An 18192-nucleotide genomic window follows, 5' to 3' on the forward strand; every position below is an offset into this window, starting at 1 on the left:
CATTACATGGTATAATGTCAGTTGCCCGTGAACTTTTGACTACTTTTAATAATGTACTTTCAGCCTCGGGCAGATAAATGCTTTAAATCCATTGTTCTGTTAATAACCCTGTAATGAAGGGTGGCACCTTTATTTTACAGCTACAACACACCGCAGAAGGCACACTGCTTTTTCCCTGACAAATCCACAGGGTTCCAGATCACAAAACCAAAACATTGAGAAGCTGATTTGGGGTAGCTGACCTCCAGCTATTTGAAAAAGATGCCATGCAGAAGAGCATGAACTATGAGCAGGAAAATCCGGGTACTAGTCTCACAGCTGGAACAGACTTCTGAACTCCCGTGCCTTTGAAACAGAACTACCAATTAGCCTCATCTGATAAATACTACCAGTGGTGTTAAATAGCCCATGAACAGCTTAGCCTATAATAAGTGGGCAAAATAATCGAGCCACTCACAGCCTTGTAGATTCAAACAGCAAGTCTTTATTCCCGACTTCTCACCGGCATTCTACACGCATGTTCTGGGGGAATTCCACCAGCACTCTACATCCCAAATACTCTCTCAATCCCGCGAGAACTCAACGGGAACTCAAGGAGCGGGCGCCTGAGGCAGCAGGATACGCCCTATTCCCAGCAGGAATCGCCTTAAACCTGGAACCGCCCTAAACCCGGATCCGCCCTGGTCATGCAATGTCACTGCAAATGACCTGGGTCCAAGGCAAGCCTATTTCCACAATGGAGAGTCCTTCCTCTAAGCAACATGGGGTAGGCTGACAAGGAAATTGCCATGTGTCGTACCTACTTAGCTATGGCTCTCAGCATCTCCCCGCTTCTGATTAATTAAACAACAAGCAATGTGGCTTAGGGACCGTGCCTGGTAGGTTGTCCAATTCAACATATGGTTCTTACCCGTCATGGGATGAACTGACCTCTAGGCATCAGCCTCCTGTCTTAGGTTGTTACCACTGCAATTGGATCATACCAGTCACTGACTACCGGTCCAGCATACAGCCATACTTGTGGATAGGCCTATGCACCAGTGGGGGGGTGAGGTTCTTTGCCTCACCTCTGTTGGCCCCCAAATTTGGCCTTGGTGCCAGTGGGGGGGTGAGGTTCTTCGCCTCACCTCTGTTAGCCCCCAAATTTTAGACTATCACTAGCAGAAGGGAGGATACAGAAATGCCAAGCCAATTGACGGCTCCTTTGGAAAAATCACGGTGACACCATCAGCAAAGATATGCCAGCACTACCACAATCTGCTGCACCAAACAATAGTTCACAATGTATACAAGTGATACATAGTCCAGGCAAGTTCTACAAGCAGTTCAAAGTGGAGGAATCTATCAATGTCCATTTCCTCCCAAAGTAAATTGACCTCTTGATTGAGCATTACTTGTTGAGTTATATTCATTGATGCATCAGTTTATACAGTTTACTGTGATAGCTATCACAGAAGCTGTAGTTTGGTTTTATCTTTGTCTTCACCGCCACTGGGATGAAGATAGGAATTCTGGCAATGATGCTAAAGAGACATTATCCTGAATAGAATTATTAAATATAATGAAATTATAAGTGGGCAGATGACTGGGATTCCTATTTTATTCATCAAGCAGGCTTTAATCTTTTCCCTTAACTACGTTCTGAGAAACTGCCCACATCACACTGCGTATCAAATTCAGATTCATTTCAGAGAAATTGCATCTCAAACCACATGAAAATACCTGGCAGATGGTTATTAACTTATTAAGCAATAGCACCCAACAACAATCCAGTATTTCTTCTGTATATACTGTGCATACTTCTGCATTCACAATGCTCTTATGCCTGAAACCAATCAAAAAGGGGCATTGCTAATAAAAGTACATTTTAGGAATAAAAATTACAGAATGAAGGGGATTTAAAATATTGATGGCCAAATCAGGTTTCGGACTATAAGGGGCCATAAAATTAGGCTAGTAATCATGAAATCAAAAGTGGCTCTATAGTTGGACATGGTGGGGGCATGCCTGTAATCCCAGAGGGCTGGCTGGGAGGCTGAGGCAGGAGGATCATGAGTACAAAGTCAGCCTTGGCAATCCAGCTGTATCAAAAAGGGATGGGGGATGTGCTGAGGTTAAGCACCCCTGGATTCAATTCCTGGTACCAAAATAAAAAGATTTTAAAAAGTGGTTCCAGGGGCTGGAGTTAGAGCTCAGTGACAGGAAAATCCTACACAATTCCTACTTAAACCAGTCACGTTGGGGCACACTTGTAATCCCAGTGAATCTAGAGGCGGAGACAGCAAGGTGCTAAACTCAGTGAGACCCTGCCTCTAATAAAATACAAAATAGGGTTAGGGATATGGCTCAGTGGTCCAGGTCCCCCTGAGTTCAATCCCTGGTACCTCCTCCAAGCAAAAAAATAATGCTATGTAAAATAAAAACACAATCCAATTTTTCAAAAATGACTTTATTAATGGCAAATAAGTTGTTCATCATTCCTCCTTATATGCTTCCTCATTGGTTTTGTGGACACAGCTCTCTTGATCCTGCAATTAAAAGATCTGATTAATTCAAGACAAATTCTGATTTATGAAGTTCTCATTTATTTTTAAATAAACACCAATACCAACTGTTGAGTTTCCTAACATTTAAATCAAGGAATGTAGTATTAATCACAAACATGAGTTGTTTTTTTGGTAGCACCCAAGATAGTAAGAATCATTCAACTTACCTACACACTTTGTCAAACGACTTGTGGTTTTCCTTCTTGGTTGGCCCATGCTGTCAATGTCTGGAGAACAAATATCTGATCCACCTACAATTAATACGGATTCAAAATAACATTTGCCACATTAACTTCTAAAAATAACATTTGCCATATTAATTTCTAAGTAGTTCATACATTTTATTTTTGTGTGTGTGGGCGAGGGATGCCAGGGATTGTACTCATGACACCTTGCACATGCTAAGCAAATGCTATACTACTGAGCTACATAGATTTCCCAGTCATTTTTTGAGACAGGGTCTTTCGATGTTGCTCAGGCTGGCCTCGAACCTACCATCCTCCTGTCTCAAGCTTCCAAAAAAGTTCGGATTACAAGTGTGTATCACTGCACCCAGGTGTATCATGTAAACTTTATTCAGACACAGACAAGAGATGCATCTTTTGGCATAAGGTCCAAGCAATTTTAACTATTCATCAAATATCAAAAACCTGCCCCATACCAAAATTATTTTCTTACACTTTCTTCTCAGGTAATCATGGAATTTTCCCTCTTCCTACTAATTCTTCCATCTACTGCATAAAGTTTATGGAGATTTTATGAAAAACATTTACCCATCAATTCAAGCTCTTTTGGTAATCATTTGGTATTATATAAGCATGTATCTTTTTTTTAAATTTTTTACTTGTTAATTGACCTTTATTTATTATACATGGTGCTGAGAATCGAACCCAGTGCCTCACTCATGCTAGGCAAGCAATCTACCAACTGAGCCACAACCCCAGCCCAGCATGTTATTTTTAAAATTTTCCTACTTTTATAATAAATATTCTACTTTATCATATCCCACCTGACCTGATCAAACCCCTGACCTCTCACATGTTAGGGAAGAACTGCACTACTGAGATACACCCCCAGTTGTCACACAATGTTCAAAATAGACAATACAAACAAAACAAGTCTCACCCTCTCCCATATTTCATTGGTTATTTTAACCAATGAAGATAAATCAAGCCCCAAAATCCACTAGAGGTTAAGGTTCCAAAGGACACTTACTTCAAGTGAATGAACATTCCAATATCAGCCAACATCAACCATTCTTACCTAAAGAATAATAAGAAAAAGTTAATATAAAAGACAAGGGTATAAAATAAAGGCTTGAAAATGCTAGTTAACTTCAAAATTTAAAGAGTAAAATTCCAGAGACAAAGATTGGGGTAAGTTACAGCATTAAAAAAATAGGAAGAAACTTCATGGGGAAAAAAATCTAAAATTATTTTTTGTGTAAGTACTAAGTAGACACCAGAATTAGAATGAAAACTGTATCTTCTTTTAAAATGCAAAAGTCTAACTCCTATTTTCACCAGTCTGAGCACAATGAAGTTTGACTGCAACCCAAAATATACTATCCCTTATGTGAAGGTATGTGACAACGTTCACCTCACCCAGTATTTTATTTATCAGCTCTCTTTTCATATGAAAGCACATACCCTGCTCCCCATTCAAGTATGCCTTTCATTCTCAGGTGGGCTAACCACCTTCAGCAGGAGTCCTCCAAGAGTGCCTTACCCACTTCCCACAGTACACAACACTGCAGTTGTTACCCTGCAATCCTATGTATTTGCCTCTTCTTTCCCCTCCAAGTCCTCACTGAGTTTTAAGTTAGAGCAAGGAAGCTATGCCTTACTGGGGCAGCAAGGAACCCAAGGTTTTCTGAGGGAGAAGACATTCACCTTCACACTATATGCCTGGCAGGGCCACAGTGCACAAAACAGAAAGCTCAGCCTAATTCAAGTTCCAGGTTTTTCTTCCTCCCTGTATCATTACTGCCACAGGTATATGAAATGTAATTCCCTGTTGCACATGTACCATCCATAAGGGATACTATATCGTTTTGCATTCTTCCCCATTCTCCTGATTATTCCTGTCCTATTCTACGTCCAGCCCCCCTTTCACCTTAAAAAAAAAAAAAAAAAAAAAAACTTTTCAGCACTGGTGTTCAAAAGCAACATTTTATGGTTGATGGTTTACCAGCAACTGTGAGATTTCCACAGTTGAGTCTTAAAAATTGCCAATCATTATCTAGCAGCAATGACAGATGATTAGGAGCAGTCAAATCCTCTAATTCTTTCCCTAATAGGCAGCCATTTGAGAACTGCACTAGCTGACAGCACTGAAACATTATCAGCTAAAGCCAAAACCAAGTAAAGGCCCAGAACAAACACCCCAGCTCTCTAAAACCTGTCCAGAATCATTAAGGGAAAGGCAGTAAATAATGCAGGACTGTAGATCATGTCACTGCAGCTGACAATGATTAACAATAAGAGACATGCAACCCCCATTAATGTTAAAAGTCCAAAACTAGTCACACGCATCCCTTTTATTAGGAAAATGAAGACTATTATGCGTTCTTTGTAGGTTTGCAACCTTGTGTGAAGAGTACCCATTGCATTTCTTTGATCTTTCAGAAAGCACCGGTATCTGTTCCAAGGGCCTAACAGTACGAAAATGCATTCTGGCATCACACCTCTGAACTCAAGAGTGTTCTCATTAAAAAGAAATTTTGGTTTGTTACAAGAAAAAAAGATTATGAAATACAATGCAAGCACCTCAGTATAGAGCGTTATTACTGAAACCCACTTAATTCCCAGCTTTTTGATTGAGTGCTTTTTCAAAAAGTCACTGTACTGAGATTCACAATTCATAGCTTCATACAAATTAAAACTAGTAAGAATAGATTTAAGTCAATGGTTTCTTTTCTGAAGTGCAAAAGCCGATTAATCTTGAAGTAAGCAGAACAAAGCAAAATTAACCCCCACCCCAATGATGTTCCTTAAACCCATATATTATACCAAGTAGTTCTCTGAACATTGTTACTGACTGCTAAGAAATAAACCTGAGCTTTTAGTTCTGAACACCCAGTCACTAAACCACGGCAGCAAGCGTTGGGCCACCGATTTAATGGATTATGACACAGGAAATCCCCCATGAGGGTTCTATGCAGTTTTAGTGGTACTCATGTCACTAACACTGAAAATTGTTTGATCTGCATTGTATTAATACGAAGAAACTAAACTAGTCACCAGTTGCTCTTTTATCTATCAGGAAAATCAGAAGTTGTTTGCTTGAATGAACTACAAATCTGTAGAGTACAAATCTGTCCCCACCCTGTGACTTACTTGCCAAAGAGCAAGCCATTTTTCTTGAGACAAATGAAAGAAAATTCTCATAGTTGTGAAGAGTTTTCACCGGCAATTATGCAAAGTAAACCAAACTTTCCAGTTACAGAGCAGAAAGCATTAAAAGCTGTTTCTCATGCATACTAGCTAAAAACCAGAGACCAGAGTTAAGTTGGATTGAGGTCTGGAACAACAGTCGATGCAAAGCTAAGCAACAAAGAAGGTGCTTTTTGAAGACTTATGTTTTCTTGTACCTAAACATTTTGGACTGTAACATCACATCCCTAAAGCTAAGGGAACCAAGTTCAAAAAGCTACTCTGAACAAATGCAGTCACTCTACAGAAAACGACGAAGTTTTATGATTGGGAATGATTCCCAACATGTATTCAACTATAAGCAAGTCAATATTTCACACCACCTTCCCCCAGGTTTAGAGTATAACCGTATTTAAACAAGTCACATAACTTGAACTATTCACATTAGATTCCCATCTAAGCCCAAGTTAGTAACAAAGGTGTTCCCATGAAACCCATTACAAAAAAACCCTGCAGTTTAGTCTGAGTTCACTCAACTTGCAGAATAATTACCAAGATTACATAATGAAATTACTTATATTGCTGACCTTTGAGCAGGTCAGTTTGCTACAACAGAGACTAATTATCACATGCCATATGGATCCATGCTATATGGTCCATGTCAAGGTGCTAAAAGCACCCTACTTCCCTTCCCAAGTATGGTTTTGGTTCCCTCTTCCCCACACCACTGATGTGTTCCATGTTCTCTTCATTTACAATGCAACTATAGAAAACCACACAACTGAGTCAGATATACCAAGAATCAAGTTTGCACTTTTTATCTGAGAACTGCAACAGCACTGATTTCTGCCTAACAAATTACAGCTCTAACCCCAGACCCACGCAGTTTTGCTATAAGCTAGCTTTATCATACAAGTGTTAGGTGCTGCACTGTAATTTCATTGTCAGAAGTGTGATGTCAGAATGCCCACGGAATAAAAGTACATAGCAAGTCACCAAGTTAGATTATATTGCTTGTTACCTACCTGTATGCAGTCGGCAATGAGAATCTTGGAGCAAGCAGGAATACTACATCCGGGTCCTAATGTCCATTGCCATTTGCGGTACTACGTTCCTCACAGTTACGCACTGCAGAAATGCTGGCTAAATGCAGTTATGTAGCAGGCCACTACTTTAATAGTGCATAATTGCAGTCCAAGAACACCACAAAACATTCCGCCACAACTTAGTGGCTTGCCCAAGCCAAGTATCTAAAATTTTTTTCTGCCATAATATGCCACTTATAAAAATTGCACAGGCGTAACATTACAATTTCCCAAATTGTTATTTGTTTTTATCAGTGATATAACACATCTAAAAAGAGTGGTGGGGTTTATATTCTTAGGAGTTTAATGTTCTAGGCAAAAAGGATTGTTTTTCACTAAGTAATGTGAGCCAATGGGTTAAGTTTATATAGACACCTATGAAATACACTAGCATCTTCAAAGAGAATGCAGTTTTTAAAGATTTGGAGACATAAGGTTCAAAAACAAAATGTTCCTCTTAAAAATTATGAGAGAAAGGGAAGAGGAGGAAAATAGGGGCAGGATGTTTCTTTAAATGAGAAAAATGGCTAATACTTCCAAAATTATTACCTTCCATTTCCCACCCCAAGTTTCATCATTGACTTTTAGAAAACTACTCATTAAGATGATTTAAGTTCACATTAGGCTAAAAAACTATCATTTACATTGCAAGACTTATTGAAAGTCCATTTGAGTAGCTTTACAACCCTTGGTACACTGCAGTTTCCATGATAAAAGTCAAATGTTCAGTTGAAACTCAGCAACATTATTTGCTAAACAACATTTAGCAATTCTACAGCCCTTAGTAGGCTATCAAAAGCCACAACTTTCAGGAGATTATTCATTAGCATCCTTCACCACTCTTCAAAGGTATAGTACTACCAAAAGCTTATTTTAGGGGTCTGTGCCAGCATCCCTTATAAAGAAAGGCATGTAATCTGAAAAATAAACTGAAACATTAATTTTATAGGCAGATTTTCCCATTTCCCCTCCAGCCCCCACCCACATACATTCAAGTTCACCCTCGTGGGTGTCCCATGAACACCCCTAACTTTCTTATCATTATAGAGTCCCCTACTATACAATTCAAATTGTAATGGACTACTTTCAAACCAACACCCTTGTTTCCATACACAAAATCCCATGTGTGCATCACCCATTAATGACTTGGGACAAAACTTCCTCCTTGGTAAAAGAACTATCCATTTCCAAATGTGTTCAGTGAATAAAATTAGCACATTTTCTAAGGAGATTCTCTCCCTTAATTAACACACCATGTACCTGTCAGCCCTGCAACCAGAATTTGGTGACATGCTTTTTACACTTCAGTGTTTTACTTAGATAATTACCCTGTTTTCCTATGCAGAAAATACTCAGTTGTTTCAACAATAGGTCTCCTTTTGTACTCAAGGAACAATACTAAACTTCAGCATGGTAACAAAAGGTTTGATTTAGAATTTTTCTTTTGCCAATTAGCCCCAAGAACAGAGGTGAAAAGGATGAAGATATTCCAAAGTTCTATAATGTAGAGTTGAATGGAAACATAGCTAAGAACAAAGCTAAACCATTCAATTACTTTACCTACTGTTAGAAATTGTTCCTCTAACATATTTGCACTGGGAAATCAAGCTCCCACTGTACTGACAGACAACAGTAAACAATCTACTTTAATATTGAATCAAAAAGTCTTTTTCTAATGGAAGGAAATTCAATGAAGTTGACAATTAACTGACAACACCATCGAAACATTCCAAAGCTTTATGGTGGAAGGAAGGGGTATTTGTACTGTGTAGCATGAGCAAGTCACTGAGATTTAGTGCTACATCAAAAAGCAACTATCTAAAAACAGGTGAACAAATTTTTAAGAATGGTTATCTGCAACCCTATTTGTTATTAAAAGTCACCACTAGCTCTTAAGAAGAAAACCAAGATCTTTATAGTCTACAGATTTTTCCCAACAGAAGTAGCACAAGGTGTAAAAGTTAAAAAGACTACGAATGTAAATAGAACTAAACCCATTTTACAGTTAACTAAACCTTACTTTACTTTTTCAAGTTGAATTCTTCAAACTAAGCCCCAGCTTTATAAATCACTTGAAGTAATACATGAAAAGGCTTATGTTTAACAATCTTTAATTCAAATGTAAAAGTTCAATACAAGCCATTTGTAGGGCTTGGGATTTGTTGTTCTTTTAAAAACAAGAATAGGGGAAATGCGACAAAATGATCTTTCCACTTTTTTCAAAAACTTCCAAGGATAGATCATAGGGCCATAAAAGATCCATTAACCAAACCCACTTTCTCCCCCTACCAAGTCTTATACCCATTCCATAATCTTAATACATATTCCTGAATGAAGATTTACAGTTCAGCTTTGCTTACATAACCATTTAAAAATACTTAGCACCAGCTTGCTTCCTATAATGCCAAACAATCGTGAACTACTTCAAATCTGCATTTCTTCTTTTTAAAACAAGGGGGCAATTACTTGTAGAAAGCAATACTTAGCCTCCACATACATTTCCCAGAAATGGCATATGCCTGCCATTCAAAGGCCTCAACACTCTCATGCTTTCAAAGTGGAATACCTAGCCTAATGTGCATAGAAGCATGAATGGCAAAGTTGAAGATCAGTATTATAACTATTTTTCTATTTATTTGAAGCACAGTAAAAAAAAAATCGGTACACTTTGGAAATTCGGTGGCACAAGGTACACTGCCATTAACTTGAGGGACATTATACAGTTAAAAAAAAAAAAAGAAAAAAAGAGAGAAAAGAAAAAGTAAAAAGAAAAAACTTTTCTCCTGTTTCAAACACTGCATTACATAATTTTACCTGCCCAAACAGACCATTTACAAATATTAGGTCAATAAACTGCTAACATCCATAAAAAGGTAGCTTTCTTACTAAAATGCAAGAATTTAAAAGTGGTATCTAAACAAGAAAAGACAAAAACAAACTGGAATGAAAGCCTAGATATCACATCTAAAATCGGGGTTTTTTGTTTGGGCCTTCATACTCTTCTCTCCCTCTACCATATCCTGCTGGAGTTCCAGGGCCCATTCCTCTAGGACCCTGTCCACCCACAGGCCCCGCACCTCCCTGCCCAAAGCGCTCAGTACGCTATTGGAACAGTAATCAACAGTTCATTATATGTAGTTGATGTCCATGTGTGTTAAGTAAATATTTTAGAAGGTTCCGTAGTCAACGTTCGTCGATACAATCACCAATGAGTCGATCCACAGGTACCGGGAACATAGAAAGGAAAAAAGGGTAATTTGAAAATTAGTTTACGATAATACATGCCTTGTGGTATGTTCCCACTTGAGCCATTCTCATACACCTGTTTCAAAGAACAGATCTTCCCTGTAGTGCTAAAAAATTTAAGAATTAGTGCAGATGTGAAAATCCATTCCAAAATGCGTTCTAAGAAATTTCACATCAGATTAATCCAATGAAAACTTGCAAACTCTCACTTTCAGGGTATGAACAGAAAATTTACTCTCCAAGTAAGCCTAACAAGCCCATCCAGACAGAGTCAATTCACTCAATGAAGTGACAAGACCTACTCACCAGTCAGTGGCATGTGCTGCTTAAGAAACCTTGTGCTTTTCAAGATCTTAAGACACATCTGCTAAGTTGCAGAAATCTTAAAAGGTTGAAAGTTTTAATAAAATGCTACCAGACTACAAAAAGAAAAGGCATAAAAAAACTAATAGATTTAGTCACTTAACCGGCACAGTAACTTGATCAAAAACTTGTGTTGCCATATTCTCACAGGTACACCACCTTCAGAGCCATCACTATAAAACCAGAGACAATTATGTTCACTTTCACAGTACTATTCTGCATTGTTGCAAACATACAGCCCACTAACAGCCCAACTTTTCCCTGAGGTCTTTAAAAAGTACACTGAAACCTTGCTATGAATCCATGCTTTAGAAATTTTAAAAGGCTCCACAAACAGTTTAACACCAAGCTATAGTGACTGCAATAAAGCAGTGAGTAGGTTTTAGGTACTTCTCGACTTGAAATGTTATGTACCCAGACAGCAAGACTCTATAGGTAGGTAAGCATAGCAGTCTATTCTGTCTTAAATTCCATTTAAAATAGCCCACTTACTCAGTTTTATTCCAAAGAAAAGTCCTAAAATTATTTATTACGATTTAGCTGCTCTGTGCCTATATATATAATTTCACCTTCTCCCCCAATACTGTAAAACTACTTGGGAAATCCTCTTGAAAAATTTTTTAAAAATTGTGTATGGTTTTTACATATTATACTTTATCTCAAAGAGATGAAGATTTGGGGGGTTTAAGATTGTTATTAGAACAGCTAAAAATTCTAGTACTTGGCCACATAGAACCTGAACTGTGGGAACATCATATCAAATTTGAGTCTACAAATTTAATACGTACCTAAACTGTTTTTTATGAAGCTTAAATACCAAAACATTACCCAGTTTTTAAAATTCAGCTGGATAAAACTAATGGTATATTTAACACAACCATCAATTTAGAGTTGTAACTTTGTCAAAAAGCCTTAGATATATTTTAAGTAGATAAAGTCTCATATTAAATTCTAAAGTTTCTATTGATAAAAATTATGTGAGCCACATACTGCAGCGCATCTCTGCCAAAAGCCCATAGGAAAACTAAATCTGATTCAATCAGCTATGAAAATGTACTCTTTTCTAAGCCCACCAAAATTCAGAACTGAGGATTTGTAAAGCCCTAATACAGCCACTCATCAATTTACTTGACTGTTCTAAAGCATCTGACAGACTATCCATATAGCTAACATAATAGCATCAAGAAGGTTGAGATCAAATGCACACAATTAGTATGCTTAAATTTATTGTTGACTTTTGCTACCCTGTATCAAAATAGAGATGTCAGTTTATTTTAGAAGGTGTACCTACAAACAGACCCAACAGGTGGGAAACGACGAGTCAAAACACTAAACAATTCTCTTTCATGGGATAGAAGCCACACCAAATATAGGTCAAAGTTCTACATATCACTAAAACATGCCTAAAGCTACAAACTACAAGGCTGATTCCCATTTATGGCAAATACCAGCTTAAAGAATGACAGTTTGCCATGTGATTACCCTCAATTGAGTGTATAGAATAATCATACATTACCTAACACAGAATTTGGATTTGCCATGCACTGGGGTTCAAAAGTGCACAAGCAAAAAAGTGGAAAACACCTACATGTACTTATTGCCAAAGATAACTCCACATACTACTAACAGCATTGACTCCTCATTGGCAACCGTGTTTAGGTTACCACACAAGAGTTCTTCTGTGTTGCCAAAGTATTCCTCAAAATTATATATATACATGATAGGGAGAACTAAAAGAGGTCCAGTCACCTACTTAAAACAAAACAACAACAAAAAAAACACACACATTATGTCATGAAAATGAGAATTTCCTTTGTACTACGTCCCACAGGATACATTACCATGTCGCTTCCCATCATGGAACCACTCATAGTTGCTGGTGGAACTCCAGGATTAGCTTCATAACCTATGCCACCACCACCACCTAGAGGTGGAAATTTCTGGCCTCCTGAACCATAGGGATCTAGGAAACAGAAAGAGTAATTAGGATTCCACCACAACACTGCTCTCTGGTAATAAAGTTGACTTAAATTTTCATGCTTACCTCCCATGTTCATTGCTCCTCCACCACCCATTCTCATGTCTCTTTCTCTCTAACAGAAAAAAAAAAAAAAATTTAATTCACCTATGCAATAAGCACATTAAGAATGTTTAAGACTTAAGAACTGTAAGGTTCAGAAGGCATTTTTCTTTCAACTAAAATATTAAAAAAAAAAACTAAAAACTAGCTATTTCCTAAGAACTGATAAAACAAAACCTTCCAGTTCAATCATCTTCGGGCCCATACAAAGAACAGGAAAAACAAGAACCATGGCAATCAAACATAGTACAGTTGTTTAAAAAAAAAAAAAAAAGAAAGAAAAAGTAATCACTAGATCGGCCAAATCAAAAAAAAAAAAAAAAAATATATATATATATATATATATATAAAAAACTACTTGGGGGGGCCTGGCTTTACCGGGGAATGAACTCTGGGGCACTTGACCACTGAGCCACATTCCCCAGCCCTGTTTTGTATTTTATTTAGAGACAGGATAGGATCTCACTGAGTGCCTTACAGCCTCACTGTTATGGCTGGCTTTGAACTCATGATCCTCCTGCCTCAGTCTCCCAAGCCACTGGGATTATAGACATGTGCCACTGCCCATGGCCAACATTTTAAGGTAGAAAATGACTATACTGTGTGATTTTTTTTTTTTTATTCAACTGAGTCAAATTTCACCTTAGGTACCTACAAGTTCTATAAACAACTCCCTAGAATGCCAACAAACCCTAACTTACTGGATCCATGTAGCCCATCCGGCTATAACTTTCTTCTCTTTGGCGTCTCATTTGTTCTTCCATCTCACGTTGGCGAATCATCATCTCTTCCTCCCTTCTACGTCGTTCCTCCTCTTGCCTGAAAACATAATCAAGCGTAAGCCAAAGTATCAACCTCATCTTTTAAAATCTAATTTGAAAAAAAGCTGGTAGTAATATGTCTAAGAGCCTTAGATGGTGTAAGAACACAGTAAAATAGATAGATAGATACATACATACATACATACATACATAAAGGGTTGGGGTTGTGGCTCAGTGTCAGAGTGCCTGCCCAGCATGTGTGAGGCACTGGGTTCGCTCCTCAGCACTGCATAAAAATAAAGGTATTCTGCATCCATCTAATCCTTAAAAAAAAAAAATCCATTCAAAAAAATAAGCAAACATGGGCTGAGGTTGTGGCTTAGTAGTAGAGCATCCGCCTAGCACATGAGAGGCCCTGGGTTCAATCCTCAGCACCACATAAAAATAAATAAAGGTATTGTGTCCAACTAAAAAATAAATATTAAAAAAAAAAATAAGCAAACAAAACAAACTCCCCACAAAGGTCTAGAGAGTGAGGCTCAGAGCTTAGAGGCACAACATTAGACATTGTGGCGCAAAAAAAAATATATACACACACAGAAAACTTGATATCCTTACATTTGATTTTGAGCACTGATACGTATCACCTGAAAAATTGAGTACACTGTTTCCTAAATGTCAGACTATGAGTACAAAAACAAAGAATCAACAGTATTTTACCTCAATTGCATTTCTTTACGTTTCTGCATTTCTTGATTGTGAAGTTCTTCCATTCGTCTTAATTCTTCCTGGCGTCTCATCAGATCTGAACATTAGAAAGTATTATTTTGGTATCACATTAATAAGATCCTGGTAACTCAATAAACTGATCCTACCAATAAAATTCGGAAGGCCTTTACCTTGGCGCAAAAGATTTGCCTGATGTTCATGATAGGCATCTTCCATTTCACTTTCCAACTTGTCTTTTGCATCCTTCATGTTTTTTTCAACTTGTTCCCTTTGCTGTTTTTCCATTTCATCCAAGGACTTCCACCTCTGAGAATATTCATACTCAAACGTGCCATGCTGAGCAAAGCGAGGTGGCGTTTCTCTCTCCCTGATAACACAATATTTAAACATGAACCATTTTGTGGATTTGTAAAGACAATATTACTTGTTCCACTTCCAAAAAAAAAAAAAAAATCTTTGACTAGGGAAGTAGCTCAGCTGGTAGTAGAGCATCTGCCCAACATGTACACTGGGTTTGGTCCCCAGCACTGAAAAAAAAAAAAAAAAACTTTGATCTTTTCCCTAGCCTATCACTTGCTAAAAACGAAGATTAAAAACTACATCCCCGGGGTTGGGGTTGGGGCTGGGGCTCAGAGGTAGCGCACTTGCCTGGCATGTGTGAAGCACTGGGTTCAATTCCCAGCACGACATATAAATATATAAAGGTCTATTAACAACTAAAAAATTAAAAAAAAAAAAACTACTTCCTCATCCTTCTATTTCCTGCATCCCTTATTCTCTCATTCTGTTCTTCCTACTCATAACAGTCAGTTATAACAATTTAATAAAGAGTAAGAAACTAAGATGTAAAATAAAAACAAAAAGGGACACAATAACAAAATTTGGAAGACAAATTCTGCCTTCCACATTTCCTAATGTTTTCCTCTAGCCAAATTCCTTACCCAGGCTTGTATTTTCCATCCATGAAAACGCATTTCATGCAACTGTAAGCACATGACAGGATTGCATGTGAAAGTACCTACATTAAAAACAGTCATTTAAATGACAGCTTTGAAACCTAACTTTCCAAACTTAAAAGCCAGCCTCAGCAACCTAGCAAGGCCCTAAATAACTTAGCAAGACCCCAGCCTCAAAACAAAAAATAGGGCTGGGAAGACAACTCAGAGATAAAAGCACCCCTGGGTTCAAATCCCCAGTACCCCACCCGCAAATTTCATATCTTTTAAGCAAAACTGGAAAAAATTACTAGAGCAAGTTTCCTTTTCAACTTACTTTTGATACATTGGATTCTTCTGTGCAAGTTTCTCAGGAAGACCATCTTCATCATCTAATTGTTCAAGTGGTTCCACAATGACTGGACGAGGAGTTCTAATAACAAAAATGGTTCATCTCAACTTTGTTCCAGACTTTTAATAGAACATCCTTGTAAGTTGTAACAAATAAGAAATGACTAGAGTAAACCAGAGACAACTTACGTTGTCAGTAGGAAAACACCTTCACTGCATCTTTCAAACGCTTTTCTTGCTGCTGGTTTAGAAGCAAATTCAACAATGCCTTTCCCTGTAGATCTACCACGATCATCCACAATTACAACAGCCCTTTCAATAGGACCAAACTGGCTAAAGGCTTCTTCCAACAGTTCATTGGAAACATAAGGTGAAAGATTACGAACAGAGAGGGCAGCAGCATGTGTGGCAAAGCGAACCCGAAGCTGTCTACCTCTCATGGGTGTATCATCAAGTTCAGCTTTGGCAATTTCAGCCAAGGCTCTAGATTCCTGCAAATATTAAAACATTCACGTTAATGGCTTCATAACTGGCTAATGCTCATTTTCAAACTGTTATAAACCAAATTTCTACTTCTTCCAACTCAGTTCAAATGTTACCCTCAGGTAGCCCTCCCGGACACCACTAGGGGTAGTACTTAAATACCTTACCCACCCGACCACCTTTCTTCTCTTAGGTACCAACAATTACTCTCTCTACAGAATATTTTTTTGAAAGAACAATTTATTCTATCTGGTTTTGCGTTCTGCAAAAAACAAAAGCAAAGAAAACCCATCTTCTACATATAATAAATTATACTCACAAGTTTAATAAATCCGAATCCTTTGCCTTTATTGATAAAAACTTCTCCTGGTTCTCCGTATTTTGCAAATAGTCTTTTGAATTCATCCTCTGTGATATCAGCGGGGAGATTCCCAACAAACAATCGACAACGCTGTGTGTAGGTTTTCTCTCCAGGCCTCCTCAAGAGAGACAAGTTAGCTTTAAACCCCTAATGAAAAAAAGGAAATCAATTTTCAGACACCAGTGACCTCTGCAAATTGAAAACCCATGACAAATTCTTGCATTTTCTGAACTGCATGTTTTCTTCGAGGGTTTTCTGGTCCGCTAGAGACGCAATCATGTCGTACATATATATCTGTGCGATTTCCGGCATAATCACTGCCCTATCATTAAAAAGGGTATCTAACAATCCAGAATGCTCCTGAAAACGGAAGCCGTCTACAAACACGTACATATACACTGATACGTATATGTCATGCCGACAGTTTTTTATCTAAATCGTAGGAGACAAACACGGTTTTTATCTAAATCGTAGGAGACTAAAACCGTGACAGTAGCCCGATTCTCTACAACCCTACACCTCCCGACGTGCCCTACACTGGATCCAAGGCTCATCACCTGCACCAGACGCGCGGGCAGCCAATCTCCCCGCGGAACAGAGACCTCGACGCCGCGCGCCCGCCGGGCCGCCCCGCCCCCGCGCGCAGGCGCCCTTCCGGCCGCCGACAAAATGGAGGCTCGCGCGGCGACGGGGGGTGGGGGGCGCCGCCATCTTAGGGGAACCGACGGGTCGCTGCTGGAGACTCACCTCCGAGTCGGAGATCTTCTCCTCGCTGCGGCCGCCGGGCCCGCCGGGCGGGGGACCCTGGTGGTGCTGCTGGTGGTAGGGAGGGTGGTGCTGGCGGCCCCCACGGGGCTCCCCGCCTCCTCGGTGCGGCGGCTTGGGGTGGCCCCCGGGAGCACTCAGGCCCGGGCCGCCGCCGGGCTTCGGCCCTCCAGGCAGCTTGCCGCCTTTGGGACCTCCGGGTCCCGGGCCCTGCTTAGGCCCGGGGCCCGGGCCGCCCGCAGGTGGAGGCGGCGGGCCGCCGGCCTGGGGGGGAGTGGTCGGGACGCCGCTGCTCGGCGGCGCGGGCGGAGGCGCTCCTGGTGGGGCGGAGGTGACGGCGGGCGGCGGGGTCGGGGTGGGACCCGGTCCCGGCGGGGCCCCAGTGGTCGGGGGAGTAGCGGGCGGGGCAGAGCCGGAGGCCGGAGGCGCGCTGCCTACTCCGGTAGCGGGGCCGGGCCCCTGAGGAACCACGGGCTTGGACGAATCCTGCGGCGGCGGTGGCGGCTGCTGGTGCGGTGGCTGGTGCGGCGGCGGCTGCTGATGCGGCGGCGGCTGCTGTGGCGGCGGCTGCTGCTGCGGCGGCGGCTGCTGCTGCTGCTGCTGGTGCGGAGGCGGCGGCGGAATCGGGGGCTTAGGGCCGCCTGGGCCTGGGCCCATGGGGCCGCGGTTCTGATTGAGGCCCATGCCGGGCGGCGGAGAGCGGAAATCGTGGAGACCGCCACGGCCACCGCCTCCTCCGCGACGGTGGAAACCGCCACCGCCACCGCCGCGACTCCGGAACCGATCCCGAGACATGTCTGTGATCAAGGGGCGGTCGAGGCAGAAACGAAGAAGACGCTCGGGGAACGTGGAGGCCACCTTGCTTCGCACAAAATGGCGGATGACACAGGCGGCGCGCCGCCTTTGTCCTCCTCTTATATAGGCCAGCTTGCCACAGCCCCGCCTACGCCTCGATCGACTGCGGCAATAGCCAATTGCCTGTACGGTACTTGATGACACTACGTTACGAACCATAAATCTTTCCCATTGGCTCCGGGGTGAGAGGCGGGAGGCATGGAGGGGGGTGAAGTTTCCAGCTGGCCAATGAGCGTAGAAGGAGTTGGCTCTAGGCCA

The 18192-nt window shown here is 40.6% G+C and overlaps 1 protein-coding gene across 3 annotated transcripts; it reads right to left on the bottom strand.

Moving 5' to 3' along the window:
- Nucleotides 1-2433: 2433 nt before the first annotated feature.
- On the bottom strand, nt 2434-17971 carry LOC114094515 (splicing factor, proline- and glutamine-rich). Of its 3 annotated transcripts, XM_027937702.2 has the most exons (13): nt 17062-17971; nt 16273-16461; nt 15660-15961; nt 15457-15552; nt 14355-14551; nt 14176-14260; nt 13396-13513; nt 12659-12707; nt 12456-12577; nt 6946-10107; nt 3762-3809; nt 2714-2797; nt 2434-2528 (listed from the first exon to the last, which is right to left on the bottom strand). In XM_027937702.2, exons 1-10 carry the CDS (start codon nt 17872-17874, stop codon nt 9970-9972), a joined length of 2109 nt encoding a protein of 702 aa, XP_027793503.1. In that variant the 5' UTR covers nt 17875-17971; the 3' UTR covers nt 2434-2528; nt 2714-2797; nt 3762-3809; nt 6946-9969. The 3 variants fall into 3 exon arrangements, with proteins under 3 accessions (XP_027793503.1, XP_027793504.1, XP_071463321.1); XM_027937703.2 differs by lacking the exon at nt 6946-10107; XM_071607220.1 differs by having other exon boundaries at nt 3762-10107.
- Nucleotides 17972-18192: the final 221 nt, after the last annotated feature.

The sequence above is a fragment of the Marmota flaviventris genome, unplaced genomic scaffold (assembly GCF_047511675.1).
Source record: "Marmota flaviventris isolate mMarFla1 unplaced genomic scaffold, mMarFla1.hap1 Scaffold_1449, whole genome shotgun sequence".
Classification (NCBI taxonomy): Eukaryota; Metazoa; Chordata; class Mammalia; order Rodentia; family Sciuridae; genus Marmota; species Marmota flaviventris.

What these genes read in the sequence shown, in the direction of transcription:
- LOC114094515 (XM_027937702.2), bottom strand. Translation starts at nt 17,874, where the DNA reads ATGTCTCGGGATCGGTTCCGGAGTCGCGGCGGTGGCGGTGGCGGTTTC. An exon ending in AAGAATCCAATGTATCAAAA is followed by an intron (nt 14,552 to 15,456) that starts GTAAGTTGAAAA and finishes TTGTGTTATCAG; the next exon opens with GGAGAGAGAAACGCCACCTC. An exon ending in GGATGGGCTACATGGATCCA is followed by an intron (nt 12,708 to 13,395) that starts GTAAGTTAGGGT and finishes TTTTTCTGTTAG; the next exon opens with AGAGAAAGAGACATGAGAAT.